Source organism: Rattus rattus, chromosome 5, assembly GCF_011064425.1.
Source record: "Rattus rattus isolate New Zealand chromosome 5, Rrattus_CSIRO_v1, whole genome shotgun sequence".
Classification (NCBI taxonomy): Eukaryota; Metazoa; Chordata; class Mammalia; order Rodentia; family Muridae; genus Rattus; species Rattus rattus.
The window spans coordinates 149,490,223-149,507,432 of NC_046158.1; the positions used below are offsets into that span (position 1 = coordinate 149,490,223).

Here is a 17,210-nt window from a genome sequence, read left to right on the forward strand (position 1 = left end):
CCCACCCTTGGAACCCTCCTCTTGTCCTTCCATCCTTTATTGGCCTAGACTGTTATAATGGATCTAGGTAGCCCTTCGCTGTGAGTTCCTTCCATGACCATTTTTTTTCATTAAGCAAAGAATGCTTATCTTCCCTTCCCAAGGCCCGAGATTACTGGTGTGTGCTGTGACACCCAGCTTGAAAAGACCCATTAAAATACTTTCTATGTATTAAAGATTTGGGTTTTTTTAGTTATGTAGATGCACACCTTGTGAGTGCAGTACCCACAGAGGCCAGAAGAGGGCGTTAGGTGCCCAGAGCTGGACTCACAGGCAGTTGTGAGCTGCCCTGTGAGTGCTGGGAATGGAACCTGGGTCCTGTGCAAGAGCAGGGAGTACTTCCAACCTCCGAGCTGTCTCTCCAGTCCTCTGAAAAGACCCATTCTTCAGAGCAAAGCATCAGGGAGCCATGTTGCCGTGTCCTGGAAGAGACCCCACCTCAGCGCCATTTCTTTGTAGATTCCGGCCACGCCCTGCATTCATAATTGCAAACAGAGAATCCCTGCGAGGCTCTGGCTTTAAAATGTCTGCATTTTCACTTTTTTTTTCCCCCCCGGGGCTGGGGACCGAACCCAGGACCTTGTGCTTCCTAGGCAAGCGCTCTACCACTGAACCAAATCCCCAACCCCTGCATTTTCACTTTTAACTGGTGTTGAGAGACGAGCCCATGTTTCAGATAACATGCGGATTCCGACTGAACAGCCCTGAAGGGACATCTACCAGGCTCTATGAAATGATCTATACATCACCAGGAGGTGACAGGGAGACACAGTGTCATCCAAGGCCACACAGCTAATTGGGGTAGGCAAGGACTTCAGGCCAGGTCTGTTTGTTACTAACTTTGGGATAAAATGGCTGAGTGCCGAAGGAGACAGAGAGTTGGCACGGTTGCAGGGCATTTCCTAAAAGGGTTCTAGGCGGTGTGTCACCCAGGCCTCCCAGCTCACAGGAGTGGGGCGGGCATTTCCCCTGACACCCACACTCTTCCCACACCCCTCACCCACCAGCTCCAGAGGGCCCTGCCCAGCACAGCAGCGTCCTCAGGACACCCACGTCTTAAGAACAGGAGCTGATACCCAAGCTCTGGGAGGTGGAATGACACACGGGTGTGTCCAAGCCTAGGGTGCCTGATCCTGCCAGCTCTAGTCTGGCTATTTCCTCTGGGAGCCCTGTGACCAGTGCTCCCCTCTCTGACTGGGACTCTTAAAGGCCAGCCGTGCCTGGTGGATAGCATATGGAGGCGCAGACTGGAATCTGAGGGACAAGAGACATTGGAACCAGGACAGGTATTAAGGGTTAAGAATGGTAGGTGCCTCCAGTAGCCAGGACAGTAGCTGGAATATACAGGCCCTTGAGAGCCGTGGCAGTGTCAAGGGGTGCAGGAGGCAAGGAGGGGCCCATGAATTGGCCATTTACAGTGGGGGTGACTAGAGATGTCCTTTCTCAGCCTCTCAGAGCGGTGGTCTTCCTCTGCTGGTCTACTGGAAGCCTCTCCCTTGCTATTCGGTTGGACTGACTGGAGCTAATGGCTTGTATCTTTACACACATGTCCTTTGAGCCTTAGATTCTCTTCTGATGGTGCTGAGTTGATTCCTCTCTAGGCCGTATCCAAGATCTTACTGGCAGTGTCCCAGTGGGCGGCCACACCCTTTTCTCCTGGATTCAGAGACCCAAAGAGCATATCTGTCATAAACCATGGTGATACCCGTTCATGAGCACTGCCATTCTGCAGATCAGCACTTCCTCTGCCACAAACCAAGGACGGAAGATGGGCTGGAAGCGTGAGGTCCCAGTTCAAAGTTCTTGACCGTTTTCTGTCTGGCCCTTCAAGGGACGAGCCTTGGAAACCCACCCAACTGTACCCCTTCCTTTCTTCCATCTCTGACCTTTTTTTTTTTTTTTTTTTTTTTTTTTTGTCTATTTCTTGAGAGTCACTCTGTAGGCAAGACTGGCCGCTGTCTCAGCCTCCCAAGTGCTCCTCAAAGTAGTGTGGAATTAACCTCAGGCACTGAGAGGCTGGGCAGGAGGGAAAACCCTTACAGTTTCCTGGGGTGTGGGTTTCCGGCTCAGCATTCATGACGCAGTTAGCGAGCAGGGTTGGAACCCACAGAGCCTGGTTGTGTAGCCTGGGCCTCTGTCAGTGACCTTGGACCCATCTCACATGAGGAGGAGGATTACCCTGACTAGCTCTGTCTGGGCCCTTGCCCAGTCACACCTGTTCTGTAGCAATCACAGGATTTTTGTTAGTTTTGGGGGGTGGAGGGGTTCCTAGGCCACTAAGTTCAAATGCTGCTCACAGCCCACATTCTCTGGCCAACCCTCAGAGCTGGGTGTTGATGGCATCGGCCAGGTGCCTTAGGTGTCTGTTTGGCCACTGTTTCTCCTGCCCTTGGAGTGGCTTCTCCTGGCCCCTCAGCAGCCATTACAGCTGACGACAATTTTGTATATTCCATTACTACAATGTTGTTGTTAGACAGCCAAGACTGTCTGGTCCCTTCCATGGGGATCTAAAACTAAAAAGAATGACTCTCCCTGTTATCTTTGTGTGTGTGTGTGTGTGTGTGTGTGTGTGTGTGTGTGTGTGTGTATTATGTATGTATGTGTGTATATTTGTGAGCACCTGCGTCCATATGTGTGCATATGGAGGTCAGAAGTTGGTGTCCTCTATTCTATCCTACTGTGTGTATGTGTGTGTGTGTGTGTGTGTGTATGTATGTATGTATGTATGTATGTATGTATGTATTTGTGAACACATGTATCCATATGTGTGCATATGGAGGTCAGAGGTTGGTGTCCTCCTCTATTCTATCCTACTGTGTGTATGTGTGTGTGTGTGTATGTATGTATGTACATATGTATGTATTTGTGAACACATGTATCCATATATGTGCATATGGAGGTCAGAGGTTGGTGTCCTCTAGTGTGTGTGTGTGTGTGTGTGTGTGTGTGTGTGTGCTATTGTGAAGCATTTGTGGTCACATGCATATGTGCATGTGGAGGTCAGAGGTTGACATTGAGAGCCCTCCTCTATCCTTCTCCACCGTACTTTGGGAGCATGGTGTGTGTGTGGGTTTGCACACCTGTGCGTGCCTGAACAGCAGTCAGAGGAGGCTGCTTCGCCTTATACTTTCAAGCTGGGGTCTCTCACTGAGCCTGGAACTAGGCTGGCACTAGTAAGCCCCAGAGAGCCTCCTGTAGTCACTCACTACAGTACTGGGGTTCAGGCACAAATGTGGCCATAGCTGACCTTTTACATAGATGCTAGAGTTCAAATTCAGAATTGCAGCTCACTGAAGTCCAAGACTAGACCCTTGGCTGTTACAAAGAGCTCTGGCTTCTCCCTTGTGGCGAGAACCTCCAGTCACACCTGTTCTGTAGCAATCACAGGATTTTTGTTAGTTTTTGGGGGGATGGAGGGGTTCCTAGGCCACTAAGTTCAAATGCTGCTCACAGCCCACATTCTCTAGCCAACCCTCAGAGCTGGAGGAGCCAAGGGATCACAGCAGACACTGAGAGCATAGCTCCAGAAAGAGGGGGTTCTGAGGCCAGATGTTGGGGTGTGTTCTGTGTCACAACCCACTGTGGTGAGCAGGGTGAGGTCTCTACCGTGTCGAGGAACCCACTGGACGTTGACTCAGCACTTTCCGAGCATTTACTAGCTTCGAGAATGTTCCCTTTCTCATAAAACCATTTAATATCCTTCAGCACTCACGTTCCACAAACACCCTGGAAGCCCTCGTGGAAATGTTTTGTTTGAGTGAAAATGGCCTAGCAGGCAGTGTAGGTGGTCAGGAGAGAAATCTATAATTTGAAAATAAAGAGTTTTGTTTGGCCCTGTTTGCTGGCCTCAGACTCAGGGAATCAACGGCCGTCTGCCCCTGAGAAGGAGAAGCCACTGCTTAGCAGAGCTGTGTCATCTGCTCTCATGACTCTCATGGGAGCCCAGAGAAGGTGTGGGTGGGCTTGGGGGTTTTTTCACCTCCTGGTGACCCATGAGTCAGGCACCCTCAGGCCACCTGTTTGGTCCAGTTTTGGGAGGGATGGCTAAACCACCGTGTTCTCAGAGGATGGTAACACTCGGGACAAGCTAGGACCACAGTGAGGCTCCCAAGACAGCCTTGGGATTGAGGGCCTTTTGGAAAGAGCGAAAAGGTGCCACAGAGACCAATGTAATCGGGTGCCACGGAGAACATGACTTTATTTTAAGGACGAGAAACAGGAATTTGGATTGGACTAGATTGCGAAGGTGGAGTCTGTGGTTGCTTCGACTTTTTACTTGTTAAGTTTTCTTCTGGAACACTGGTCTCTAACAAAGGAGCTTCAGAATATGCGGATACAGTTCTCTCTCTTACACTCACAACTCTCTCTCACATGCACATTCTCTCTGTCACACTCACACACATACATACACACATGTATATACACAAACATATACACACATAAACATGCATATACACATATGCACACATGTACACACATATGTATAAACATATATATACACATGTATGCACCCCCAACTCTCTCACACATACACATTCTCTCTCTCCCTTTCCCTCCCTCTCCCTCTCTTTCTCTTCTCCCCCCCACATACATATATACACACATGCACACACATGCACACACATGCACACACAGACACACAGACACACAATCACACAGGCACACACATATGCACATGCGCACACACATATACACACATACACACATAAACACACACATGCACACACACATGCATATACACACACTCACATGTGCACACACATATACCCATACTTACACCCCCCAGACATACATGCGCCCACACATACATACATATACATGCACACACATATGCACACATGCACAGACACACATATACACACTCACATGTGCACACACCTGCACACATTTGCACCCACATACACATGCACACACACGAACACACACACACACACACACACACACACACACACCCCGGCTTGCATTGCTAAAGGGATACGATGGAGAACATGGGTCTGTGGAATCCATCCTTGGCTTCTACTGTTCGTCCAAAGGCTGTTGTTCTCTTCTCCAGATGGGCAGCAGATTTGGGAGATGGAAGCTACGGTGGATAAAGACAAGAGCCAGCCTGTAAGCCTCCAAGACAGCCACCTGAGAGCTCAGTGTCCCCACTGAGGTCTTTGTCCCCTGTTCTCCCTCCCTTCTCCCCACCCCCTGTCACCCCTCCTCACTACCCATTCCTCTCCCTCCCTCCTCCTCCATCTCCATCCCTCACTCCCTCCTCCACACTTTGCACTCAGAGTTTCTCGGCAAGTACAGACTGAACTTCCTGAGCTGAGCACTCAGAGCCCAGGCCCTCTGGTGTGTGACCGTGACATCGCCACACACTTTGCTAGACCAGCTTCCCTTGCCGAGATGAAACCTTAATTCCCTTTGGTCAAATGTCTCCATAAATGTAGGGCGCAAACCGGCCTGCCTGCTGCAGGGTGGGCTGGGTGGACGTGCCTGAGATCTGGGTGGGAATACAGAGCACGCTACATGTGGTCAGGTTCATGACAACTGCTTCCTTCTAGAACATGCTTTTTGTTGAGATCCCCGAGTATCGGAACAAGCACATCCGTGTGCCCGTGAAAGTGAACTTCTACGTCATCAACGGAAAGAGAAAACGGAGTCAGCCACAGCACTTTACTTACCACCCAGGTGAGACGTTTTCCCTGGCTTCCTGCACAGGGTCAGGGGCTCAGGACGCCCAAGCTCTGCTCCCAGTGAGTTACCTGGGCGAGGGACTCACTCCCTCTGAGACTGTTTTCGATTGTGTGGGGTGGCACTTCTTTGATTGGCAGCTGCCAATCTACATTTTCCTGGGTGGTGACAGCTAAGCAGTTGGCTCTTGTTGTTCTTCTTTGTCATGGGTTTGGTCACATTCAGGGTAAGGTAGACATGCTCTAGAACCCTCAGGGTCCTTGACTGTCCCCACACGGGTGGGATGGAGTTATTTGAGGCACAGCCAGACCAGGTTTCATTCACGAACTTCTGTAGGCCAGAGAAAATGGAGCTAACGTCATGGAGTAGTTCCAGCGAAAACTCTAAGGTAACTGATGTGTTTGGTGACTACAGTGGGCAAAGGGTAAACTGGGGAAGGGTGAAAAAACTCACCCGTGGGTAAGTCTCCACCACCACCCCTGCTGCTACCCAGTAGGTTAGGGAAGGTTTACTGGCCTGTAATCCTATAATCCCAGCCCTGAAACCCACAGCGTATCACTCACTGTCCTCTGACTGACTGGTCCACGTGTCTGGCCTCGTGGACTCAGCCTCATCAGGGTGAGGGCAGGCTTGGGCAATTCCTGTGAGGATGCCAGTGAGGGCCGGTGTGAGTGACCTGCCGTCAGAAGCACACGCTCGCTGGGTTCCCCGGGCCCTAGAGTTGCAGGAGAGCCGTACACGAGTCTGCAGGAGAGCCTTGCATCAGCCTGCATGTGTAGCAGTCCCTTTAGCAAGCAAGCTCCTTTCTGGTGTGTTCTCCCCTGGCCTGCAGTAGCAAGGCCTCCCTGAGATGAGCCTCAGTGCTTGACAGGTGGAGCACGACCCCAGCAAGGCCCAACCCTCAGGTCCCTAGCTGTCCAGAACAGAGATGCTGGCCTTTGAAAGGCAAGTTCAGAAGTGACTTTGAGGACATTGAGTCAGAATTATGCTTCTGTTTTGCCTCTTCTGACTCGGACCATCAGCAGGCAGCCCCACTTGGGGGCAACCTGCCGCCTGTTTGTGTAGTTGCCCCTCCCTCTCGGACCCTGTGATGCTTAAGTGTGGATTTGGATTTGGGGCAGGGTGGCAGTCGCTTTTCTCCCTGCTGTGACCGGCACCTGACAAAAGCAACTTAAGGGACAGGTGAAAGGTTCGCTCTGACCCTTAGAGGGGATGTAGCCTTTCATGGCGGGGAAGGCACGGCAGCAGGAGCGTGAGGCAGCTGGTCATCACATCAGTCAGGAAGCAGAGAGACGAATGCTTCTGTGTAGCTCCCTCTCCTTTCCATTCAGTCCAGGATCCCAGACCATGGGCTGTTGCTGCCTTCAATCAGGGGATCACATTCACCCTGAATAGAAAACCCTTCCTAGACATTCCCAGAGGTTTGTCTCCAAGCAATCCCAGATTCCGTCAGCTTGTCCAGTGAGAGGGAGCACAACAGGGAGATGATGGGTCAAGGGGAGGTGGGGGTCCCCACAAGCCTTCTCCTCTCAGCTTCCACCCTGAGACACAAGGCTGTGCAGATTCCAGTAAGGTCAAGCCTACCCTCCACCTGTCTGTCCACAGCTGGGAAAGCCTGCAGTTCAAGGGCGTTCCAAGGTCAAGCGTCAGCAGAAGACAATCCCAGGGAGATCTTATAGCCCAAGGAAAACAGACCAGCCATGCTCCACCCACTAGGCTTCCCAGAGCCAGGCTCAGTTCTCCTAACCTCAGCACACACTCGCAGGTCGCCATGATTGCTTCAGTCCCGTGCTTTTCTCTCCCACAGTCCCCGCCATCAAGACAGAGCCCAGCGATGAGTATGAACCGTCTTTGATCTGCAGCCCCGCCCACGGAGGCCTGGGGAGCCAGCCATATTACCCACAGCACCCAATGCTGGCCGAGTCCCCCTCCTGTCTTGTGGCCACCATGGCCCCTTGCCAACAGTTCCGCTCGGGGCTCTCATCCCCTGATGCTCGCTACCAGCAGCAGAGCCCCGCAGCCGCCCTCTACCAGAGGAGCAAGAGCCTGAGTCCGGGCCTGCTGGGCTACCAGCAGCCGTCCCTCTTGGCAGCACCCTTGGGTCTGGCTGATGCCCACCGTTCTGTGCTGGTGCATGCTGGTTCGCAGGGGCAGGGGCAGGGGCAGGGGCAGGGCTCCACCCTGCCACACACCTCCTCGGCCAGCCAGCAGGCCTCACCCGTGATCCACTACTCACCCACCAACCAGCAGCTTCGTGGCGGGGGTCACCAGGAGTTCCAGCATATCATGTACTGTGAGAACTTCGGCCCCAGCTCTGCCAGGCCTGGCCCGCCTCCCGTCAACCAAGGTCAGAGGCTGAGCCCAGGCTCCTACCCCACGGTCATCCAACAACAGACTGCCCCGAGCCAAAGAGCTGCCAAAAACGGACCCCCGGTCAGTGACCAGAAGGAAGCTCTGCCCAGTGGAGTGACAGTCAAGCAGGAGCAGAACCTGGACCAGACTTACCTGGATGACGGTAAGAAGCTGTGCTTGCTCAGTGTCCCCCATCCTGGAAGCCCCCAGGGTATCCTGCCACTCCCTTAGGTCTCAGGATCCCCCTTTGAACTTGAGGGCTGAGAATAAGGTAACGTTTAGTGTCACACACGCACGTCTCCCTGCGGGAGCGTGGGAGTAGGTGCTGACAGTCATGGGTGTCCCCTCAAGTCACTCGGTAGGAAAGGCCAACGAAGGGAGTTCTGGCCCCCAGGGTGTCCCCTGAGGTCATGAACTGGGTCTGTTTTCACCGCTTCCGTACTCCTTCCATGACCACATTTAGATGGCTAGATGGAGCAGGAAGGCAGACAGGAAGGGAGAGGAGCCTCCTTTCTTTCCCATAGAGGAAAATCCTGTTTTATGGCCCTCTTCTGTGCACGAGGGAGGGGCGGAGAGTGAGGAGAGAACACAACCCTTGAAAGGGGCTCTATCAGGACCATGAATGGGGGCTGTGGGCTCTGCCACGTGCTGCTGGGACACAGACACCATTGATAGAGGGTGGCAACGGGTTTCTTCTGCGTCGAGTTCAGCTGAGAGGGAGGCAGGGCCAGGAAGAGGATGGGAAAAGGCTTTGTATGTTGGGGTCCCCAGCTTGTGGGCGCATAACCTGACCAGAGGCATAGTCGTCAGAGCAGCCGTGACGGGGGTTGTTGGGCTCTCAGAGATAAGCAAGGGGTACCTGGAAGTCACTGAGGGTGGGACAGGTAGAGGAGACTTCTCTTTGAAGCTCCCAATGTAAGGAATCTGGGACGAAGGGTTCTGAATGGAGAAGGAAACACCCAGTGGCCAACTGTTCCCACCCGCAGCTCCAGCTCACTGGTAGAAGCTTCTAGAACCCCAGGTGTAACCAGCCTCACTCCATTGCATGTGGAGGCGGGGGGCTGACCCCATTGGAGGCAAGGTGATTAATGTCTGAACAGGGCAGGTGCTTCCCAGCAGCCTCTGGGAGGTGTTGGTTTGGTCTCTAGGAGCAGAGATGTGCCGACCCCTCCCCTTCCCACCTTGTCCGTCATCGTGTGTTAAAGATGAATGATAGCTCATTCTGGAACTTCGGGTGTATACCTCAGTGGGTCAGAGATGGTCACCTGTGTCTGCTACCTCCACAGATCTATGGATGGGATGGCCCTTGTTACAGAGGAAGCAGCTGGGCTTGAGGGCCCTGTGAGCCCTCCAGAGGTGGCTTTCTAGACACAGGCAGGTTCACAGGTGTGTTGGGGTGAACCCCCATTTCCCAACCCGATTCAACCCTCAGATATCCAGGGATTTGATGGCTCCCCCTGCTGGATTCTTTTCTTCATTACCTTCTCCACGGTGTCTGTCCCCCCTCACCCCAACTCCACCCCGTAATTGGTGAGAATCCTCTGCTGGAACAGTCAGTCTGTGGCTTTAAAAGGTGAAAAGGTTGGTTGTTGCAGGACATCTCAGAACCTTGAGTGTCGTCCTGGTTGACACTAAAAATCTGTAAGACCAGGAGGCGACCTGGTGCTTCCTAGACAGCAGAATGTGTTAGATACTCTGAGGGGAGCCATTCCTGTGGTCTTCAATCCTCTATTATCCCACAGCCCTGGAGGTGTGGCCCATAGTAGGTCTGGCCCAAAGCCCAGCACTGGTCCTTCAAATGCTATATTCAGGTGTCTCCATTTATGCTTGCCCCCCCCCCCAAAACTCTCAGTGCCTGAGCCATGTGTCCCCAAGGCAGCAAGGTGTCACTGGCTCTCCATTGTTTGTTGCTTGGCTTGTCCTCTTCCATAGGTTCTGTTCAGTGTGGCCTGCTGTTCAGGGTGAGATGCGGGCACAGTTTGGCTCTTGATTGCCAAGGTTCTGGGTTCTCCTGAGAGGCCTGGTCCTACACCAGGGGAACAGTCCCCCACATCCCTCTGTGGTACAGGGTTCTGAGTTCTATTGTTTGGGGCTTATTGTAGACAGGTGGACTTGAGACGTGCTTCCGTCTGCCTGAGGGTGACTGGGCATGGCTCCTTCCTTCTAGCTGTCATTCAAAGGGGTCTCTCCCCATAAAGCCAGACCTGGCTTCCCAGAACATGAGCCACATACCAGCAGTGTGTGATCAGGGGTACAGTGACATGAGGCCTGGTCTCTGCACAGAGGCAAGCATTGACCTCAGAAGTTTGCTTTGCCTCTCCCTTGAGTTCAAGGAGTTCCACACCCCAGTGCTTCCAGACTTGGCCATGACCAACTGCCCCTCCACGTGCCTCTCTCTCTCTTTTTTTTAAAATATTTATTTATTTATTTTTATATGAGCATTACAGATGGTTGTGAGCCACCATGTGGTTGCTGGGATTTGAATTCAGGACCTCTGGAAGAGCAGTCAGTGCTCTTAACCACTGAGCCATCTCTCCAGCCCCACGTGCCTCTCTTATAGGCTGCACTTATGCATGCTCTTGCCTTTCTGAGCCTATTCCTCCTTGGGCTAAGAGTTCATCTGCTTCCCCACTCTGATGGTTAAAGATGCTTACAAAAGTTTCCTTGAACTGGGAAGTGTGACAGTCCAGGCGGAGTGGGTCTCCCTCGTCCACCCTTGGCATGCGGTCTGCAAACACTGACCTGCGCTCTACTGGCTGTAAACTCTTCTGGAATTCATCTCCCTTCCTGAAGCCCCATAGTGGACATTTCAGATTGCACGGGGTGGCTGGTTTACTAACCGAGTCCCTCCCCATCCCTTCCCCGCCCTCTCCAGCTCTCCCTGACCTCACCCTTCCCTCCTTCTTCTCTGTCCTTGACCCATGATCTCTCTCACCGTTCATGCCCAGATCCCTAAGATTTTGCTGGCTGCCTCCTGAGCCAGGCGCTACTCTGGGCTTTGGGTGGATGGGATGGGGAATGGGGCACAAAGAAGCCTTGCACATGGGGCATTTTTGTTGTGTGACTTATCCCTATGTTATAAGGACAGATATAGGCATAGAAGCCGATGTCTAAGGGAGTGAATCATGGCAAATGGGTGAATTCACACAGATTGAGGGCTGCAGGGCAGCTATGAGGCGGGGTGCTCTCCTGAAGGAAGGGCATCTTGGGAAGCAGGAACAGCAAGTGCTGGTGGCCTTGAGGTCAGAGTGGAAGGTGGTGTTCGGGTTGTCTGAAGCAGTGATCTAGGTACTCTTGGAGAAGATGGCTCTGGCTGCCTCTGAGAAACAGATGCTAGGGAAGCAAGAGTTGGAAGGGGAGGGTCAAGCTCATGTGTCGTTTCCAGGACAACCAGAGGCTGACGGTCTTCTCCCTTAGCTTTGGGCTCTCATCCTTCCGTTCCAGGTGCTCCTGTTCAATCTCGGTCCAAAATAGTAAATGGAAAATTCTGGAAAGAAGTCGCCCTACACTTTCTTTCCTATAGTGATCCTTTTTTAGTGCGAGTGGTCTAGTTGGTGAGTTGAGCGACTTCCCAGGTTTGCCTGTTTACACGGAGCATTCTTAGGGACACAGCCATCTTGGTTGAAGGCAAATCCCTGGCGGGTGAGGAAGGAACCGAGCTGAGCACCTTTCCCCCAGCTGGGTTGTTCGAGGTGCATCTAAAAAGTGCCAAAGTAGGACAAGAGTGTAGGTCACCTCTAATACTTCCTCAGTGTGAACGCAGGGTGGCCGTCAGGAGCGAAGCCACGGGGGACTCTCACCACTGGTGACTCCTCCCGGGAGCCATGTTGAACTGTGGTTTGGGGGTTATCAGGTCAGTCCACCACTAAGCCCACCGCAGACCCCGGGGGCATGAGCATGCCCTTGGGTCTTAGCCACAGGAAGGAGACTGTGGGGGCAGAAGGAGCTGGGGCCCAACTCAGCAGACACCCTTGATGTCGTTCTCCCTCCTGGGGAGAGAGGATGTGGTCTGGTGCTGGCTGGAACCTGGAGGTGACCTGTGGGGACAGCCTACGCTGTGCACACATGTGAGCAAGAGTGTCCTGTCATGGGAAACACCAGCCGTTGTTCTTCAAAGGAAATGCATGCACAGGAGACACTGTGTGGATGGAAACAGTATTTTCCACTAATTATTGGAAGATATTATCGCCAAATAATCACCAAAATCAACAGTGTACAAGTGGGTCGCCCCGACATTACAGCCTGAATCTTTGCAGAATGCTTTGTGTATGGGCCTGGGTACTGGGTTTGAACACAGAGCCCTGTGCCTGCTAGGTAAGCAATGTACCACCGAGCTATCCCTTTCTACTTTTATGCTGTTTTCTTAGTCACGGAGCCATGGGATACGGGCATCGTAAACAGACTGTGTTTATGTATCACAGCCCTCTGCTGGGGACCTGCAAAAAAGAGGTTTTTTTTTTTTTCACCCTTTTTCTTGTAAAGAATTAATGCCAGTGCCTCTGTCACTCACCCTGGAGACTTCTGGGGATTTTGTGTGTGGTCTCGAACAGCTGCTGATCCAGTTCCTTGCCTTCCGAGGGAGTAGCAGCATACAGTCTCTGTGCACAAGGCACTTCAAGATCACTTCCTGCCATGATCGTGGAGGACAGGGTGCCTTACACACTGATCCCATGGCAAGCAGGGCCAGTTCTGGTTCGTGAGTCTGATCTCAGTCTGGGGCCTGTTGAGTCTAGAGATTTTGGCTAGGCTTCCTTCCTGGGTGTCTGGCCTCTGTACCCCGACTGTGGGTGAAAATGGCCTCCAAGTCTCAAGGTTATTGTAAAAAGAAAAATGGGAGCTTCCCAGGAAGGTGTGTGCTGTGCTGTGCTGTGTGTGTGTGTGTGTGTGTGTGTGTGTGCGTGCGCGCACGCCCAAGCTTACATGTGCACTGTGTGTGTGGAGGTCAGAGGTCATCCTGGGTGCCCCTCCTCACCTTCTACCTTATCAGAGACAGGGTCTGTTGTTCTTGGCTGTGTAGTTTGGGCTACCTGTCTGCAAGCTCCTGGGAGTTCTTCAGCCTCTGCCTTCCATCTTGCTGTCGGAGAGGGGGGATCACAGGCATACAGTATTGTATTCTGTTTACATGCGGACTGGGGATCTGAACTCAGGTCTTCATGCTTGCACTGAAAGTGCATTACCCACTGAGCCATCTCCCCAGTGCATTACCCACTGAGCCATCTCCCCAGTGCATTACCCACTGAGCCATCTCCCCAGCCGTCCCCCAGCCCCCTATAATGTCTCTGACAGGGATCCACAAGCATGGTAAGCAGTTAGTCACATTGGTCAGATCCTTCTGCCCCACCCCCAATAGCAGCAGCAGCAGCAGTGGCCAGGCAGCGGCAGTGGTGGCGGCCAGCAACATGATCTTTATCCTAATATCCTCTGAGCGATGCTGATCTCAAGAGAAGCTAGGCCTTTAAGAAGAGCCTTGAGGTTGACCTAGCCTGACTCCCTCTCATCCTGCCAGACTTCCTCTTGTCAAATCAGAAAAGGCTCCTTAGAGAGTTCCAGGTTCAGAAAACCCCACCTGTGCACAGACAAGCCCACAGAACTGGCAAGGGCTACTGTTTGTAGATCACTTACCCGAGCTCAAGTGGGTCTGAATGTCTCCTTTCCCTGCAGTGGCTCGGCTCTGTCCCTCAGTGCACCTTCATCTACCCCTCCCGTCCACTTCTGTGCCACTTAGACCTTCCCGACTGTCCTCTGTGTCTTCTCTGCTGCTGTGTTCCCTGCTGCTGGCTCATATGATGAGGCCACCTTCCAGCCACTGCTGCCAGCCTCAGGCGAGCTCTGCCTGTCTCTGGGGTCCTACAGGGCAGGTGTTTTCAGAGGATGGGCCCTTGGCTTTGGAGGTCAAGAGACCCCAAGACACAGAAAGCCTGTCCCAGAATGGCTGCCCTCTCAGGCTTTATGCCAGAGTAACAGGTCCCCCATGAGCACCCAGCAGGGAGAACCCAGTGCCCAGCATAGAGAACCAAAATGGCCATTGTCCCATGCACAGCAGAGTCTTTCACTGTGAGTCACGTGGCCCTGCTGAACAGCCCCCCCCCCCAGCTGCTTTCTTGCAACCACAGGCAAAATGGACGGCTTAGCAAGAGGGGCGGATAGCTCAGCATTGGCAAACGTCACAGAGGCCTCTCCGTATACTTCAATTCCTGTTAGGGCAGAGGCCCCTCTGCCTTGGTGAGCACCCGTGTGCAGGACCCACTTGGCACCTCACTTGTGTCAGAACAGATGGTCACAGCAACTCCAGGAGAAACTGGGGGTACATGGGCCTCCATCTCCCAAGCCACACATGAAGTAATCTTGCGTGCATATGTAATATATAAATACCTATTTATTCCCTCCAAATATTGGCTCTAGAGCTAGCCTACTGCTCTATGGAAAAGCAAACCCCCCCAAAGCAAGTTCGTGGCTGAGGCTAAGAACTGACTGGCCAGAAGTTAGCCCAATCTTCCTTCTGTGGCGTTCCCTGTTCTTTCATCCCCATTAGTAAATACGCTGTGGACAGCTAGCCGGTGGAGTTGCTATCCCAGGGTGCTAACTCCCATCCTACGGCCCTTTTGTGAAGAGTTTGTAGCCTTTTCCCCTCCATCCTACAGAGCTGCTGTTTGGATTTTGCCTTGGGGCTTTATCCTCTCCCGTCCTGTTAAATTTGTCTCTTACCCTGGATATGTGTTTGACTTGGTTTTGGCACCTGGAGAAGGGCCTGGGTCTTGGGGAATGATTAAACCATCAACTTGGCTCCTTTCCACGGTGTTTTTGACACCTCTTTAATTTTTTATTGATCTGGGGATCCAGTCACCTTGAGACCATTTATAAAGGAAGAACCGGGCCTGCTTCGCCCATCCATATGGTCCGTTCTGTCTGTGGGTGGAGGGGAAGACACTTGGGGTTGGGCAAGAGGGGTGTCTGTTCTGGTCCTTAGCTGCAAAGCCTGCCCGCTTGGGCCGATGTCTGTTTTGTCCTCTACATTGCTCTGAAACTAGATCTCTGGACAGGCGAGCAGAGCGGAGAGCCCCTGGGTCACGTTGCATCCAGTGTGGGGCATCCAGCTCTGGTCTATGGCAGGACCATGGCCTGCTGTGAACTAACACATAGGTTTCATTCTGCTGTCCCAGAGAAGCTGGAAGGACACTCCTTACTCTCTGTTTTCCCAAAAGTCTCCACAAATGGGCATTCTGTTGCATAAGCTAATGGTAGTGGAGTGCCTGTGAAATGTCCAGGCTGGTGCCCACTGCAGACGCTGGTACCCACTGCAGACGCTGGCGCTTATAGACTTCTAGAAGTTGCTGGGGTCTTTCGAATTCTCAGCTTTATTGGGCGCCTATAAATGAATTGATCCCAAGCTGACTAAACAGCTCGCTCCATGTCTTCCTACCACGTGGACTGCCCGCTGGCGTTCCCTGGGTGCACTTAGCTTGAGGATTTTGCTTGGCTCTCCCACACAGTGTTTTTGTTTTAAATATCTAGATTAGATGCCAGAGCTAAAGAAGCTGGGAATTGTACAGAAAAATGGAGTTCCAGGGTCCCTCAGAAAAGCAAAGGATCCACTACTTGGGGGTCTATGTTCCAACCCAGCAACCATCAGGAGTCAGAGTCAAGGCAGGCAGGCCCCAGGCATAGTGACAGCAGCCTCTCCTACGTCACACCCCCACCTCCTGCATCATGGGGGAAGACGGGGTCTGGGCTACTTAGCATCAGGCCATCTATTGGTCTTCCTTTGCTTGGCTGGTCTTGGTCCCGTTCCCAGGGGGACCCATAGTTATTTAATGTGAGATTCACTTTGGAAGCATAATTGACCTGTGTGACTGTCTAAGGCGTGGCCTGCATAGGTGGGGACCTGGGAAAGCTCTCTCAGCCTCTTCCAGCCTGTCTTCTTCTTCCTCATGCCTGGGGGACCTTTAAGTGGGTAAGACTTTTTTTTTTTTTTTTTTTTTGGTTCTTTTTTTTCCGGAGCTGGGGACCTGGGCCTTGACCTTCCCTAGGCAAGCGCTCTACCACTGAGCTAAATCCCCAACCCCCGGTAAGACTTTTAAAAGTCAGTCTGTCTGTCTGTCTGTCTGTCTGTCTGTCTGTCTGTCTGTCTCTCTCTCTCTCTCTCTCTCCCTCTGCATGTGTGTGTGTGTGCGTGTGTGTATACGCATGTGTGTATGGATGTGTATGTGTGTGCATGTATGTGCACATGTGTGCATGTATGTGCACGTGTACACTTGTGTCTGTGAAGGTCAGAGAGCCAACATTGAGTCTTCTCTCTCACTTGTCACCTTCCTTTTTGAGGCAGTGTCTCTCACTGAGCTTAGAGCTCATTGATCTGGCCGGCCAGCAAACCCCAGGGATCCACCTTTCTTCCCAGGACTGGGATTATCTGTGTACAGCCTGGCGGGTCCCATGGTGGGTCCCATACAGCAGGCACTTACTGTCCAGCCATCTCCCAGCCCGTCTTGTTTGCTTTTATGATTTTATCCTGTGTTTGCATTTGAATCAGCCCTGGTTCGAAGTTTGTCTTACCCCACACCACTCTGTTGCTTCTCTACATTAAACGCCACCCCCGCTGCCAGTGTCTCATAAGGATGAGCTTATCCCAGCATGTATTTAACCATTTTTACTGCGAGAAACAGAAACTTGGTTTGTCCTGTGCGCTCTCTCCTGGCCGCGCTTCTTTCAACCATTTTTGTTCCTGTGGGGAGGTTTGGGGCCTGGTCCTCTGCCTTTTGAGAGGTATGACAGATTTTCAAGTATTTGAAGGACTAGCTCACAGGAGGGGTGCATCCTCACTGCAAGGGGCGTGGCTTCAGGTGGCCCCTACCCTTGGGGGTTAGGAGCACTTTCGAGGGGGTGCCTTCCTCCACAAATTTCCTGGTTCGCTGCTCTGGGTGACCTCTGTTCCCATCCAGCTATCCCTTCCTCTCCTGTGAGCTGGAAAATGTCTATAAAAGGAAACCTCCCTGCGCCCACAATGGGAGAATTCAGATAGAGGGGAAAGCCCAATGAATGCCCCAATTCTTCCCCATTATTTACCATTTAAAAAAGCATAGGTCAGTTTGTTAACGTGCTTCCTTGGTGATCAGTTAGGGCTGCTTGTGCGGGACTTATTT

General features: G+C 52.4%; 1 protein-coding gene across 1 annotated transcript in view; it reads left to right on the forward strand.

The window, feature by feature from the left end:
• The window catches only part of Nfatc2 (nuclear factor of activated T cells 2), a 129,093-nt gene that overhangs the window by 96,147 nt on the left and 15,736 nt on the right, over positions 1-17,210 (forward strand). The window contains exons 7-9 of the mRNA XM_032904736.1: positions 5,093-5,148; positions 5,592-5,718; positions 7,529-8,236. Of these exons, the coding sequence (XP_032760627.1) occupies positions 5,093-5,148; positions 5,592-5,718; positions 7,529-8,236 (891 nt within the window). The remainder of the gene's footprint in view (positions 1-5,092; positions 5,149-5,591; positions 5,719-7,528; positions 8,237-17,210) is intronic.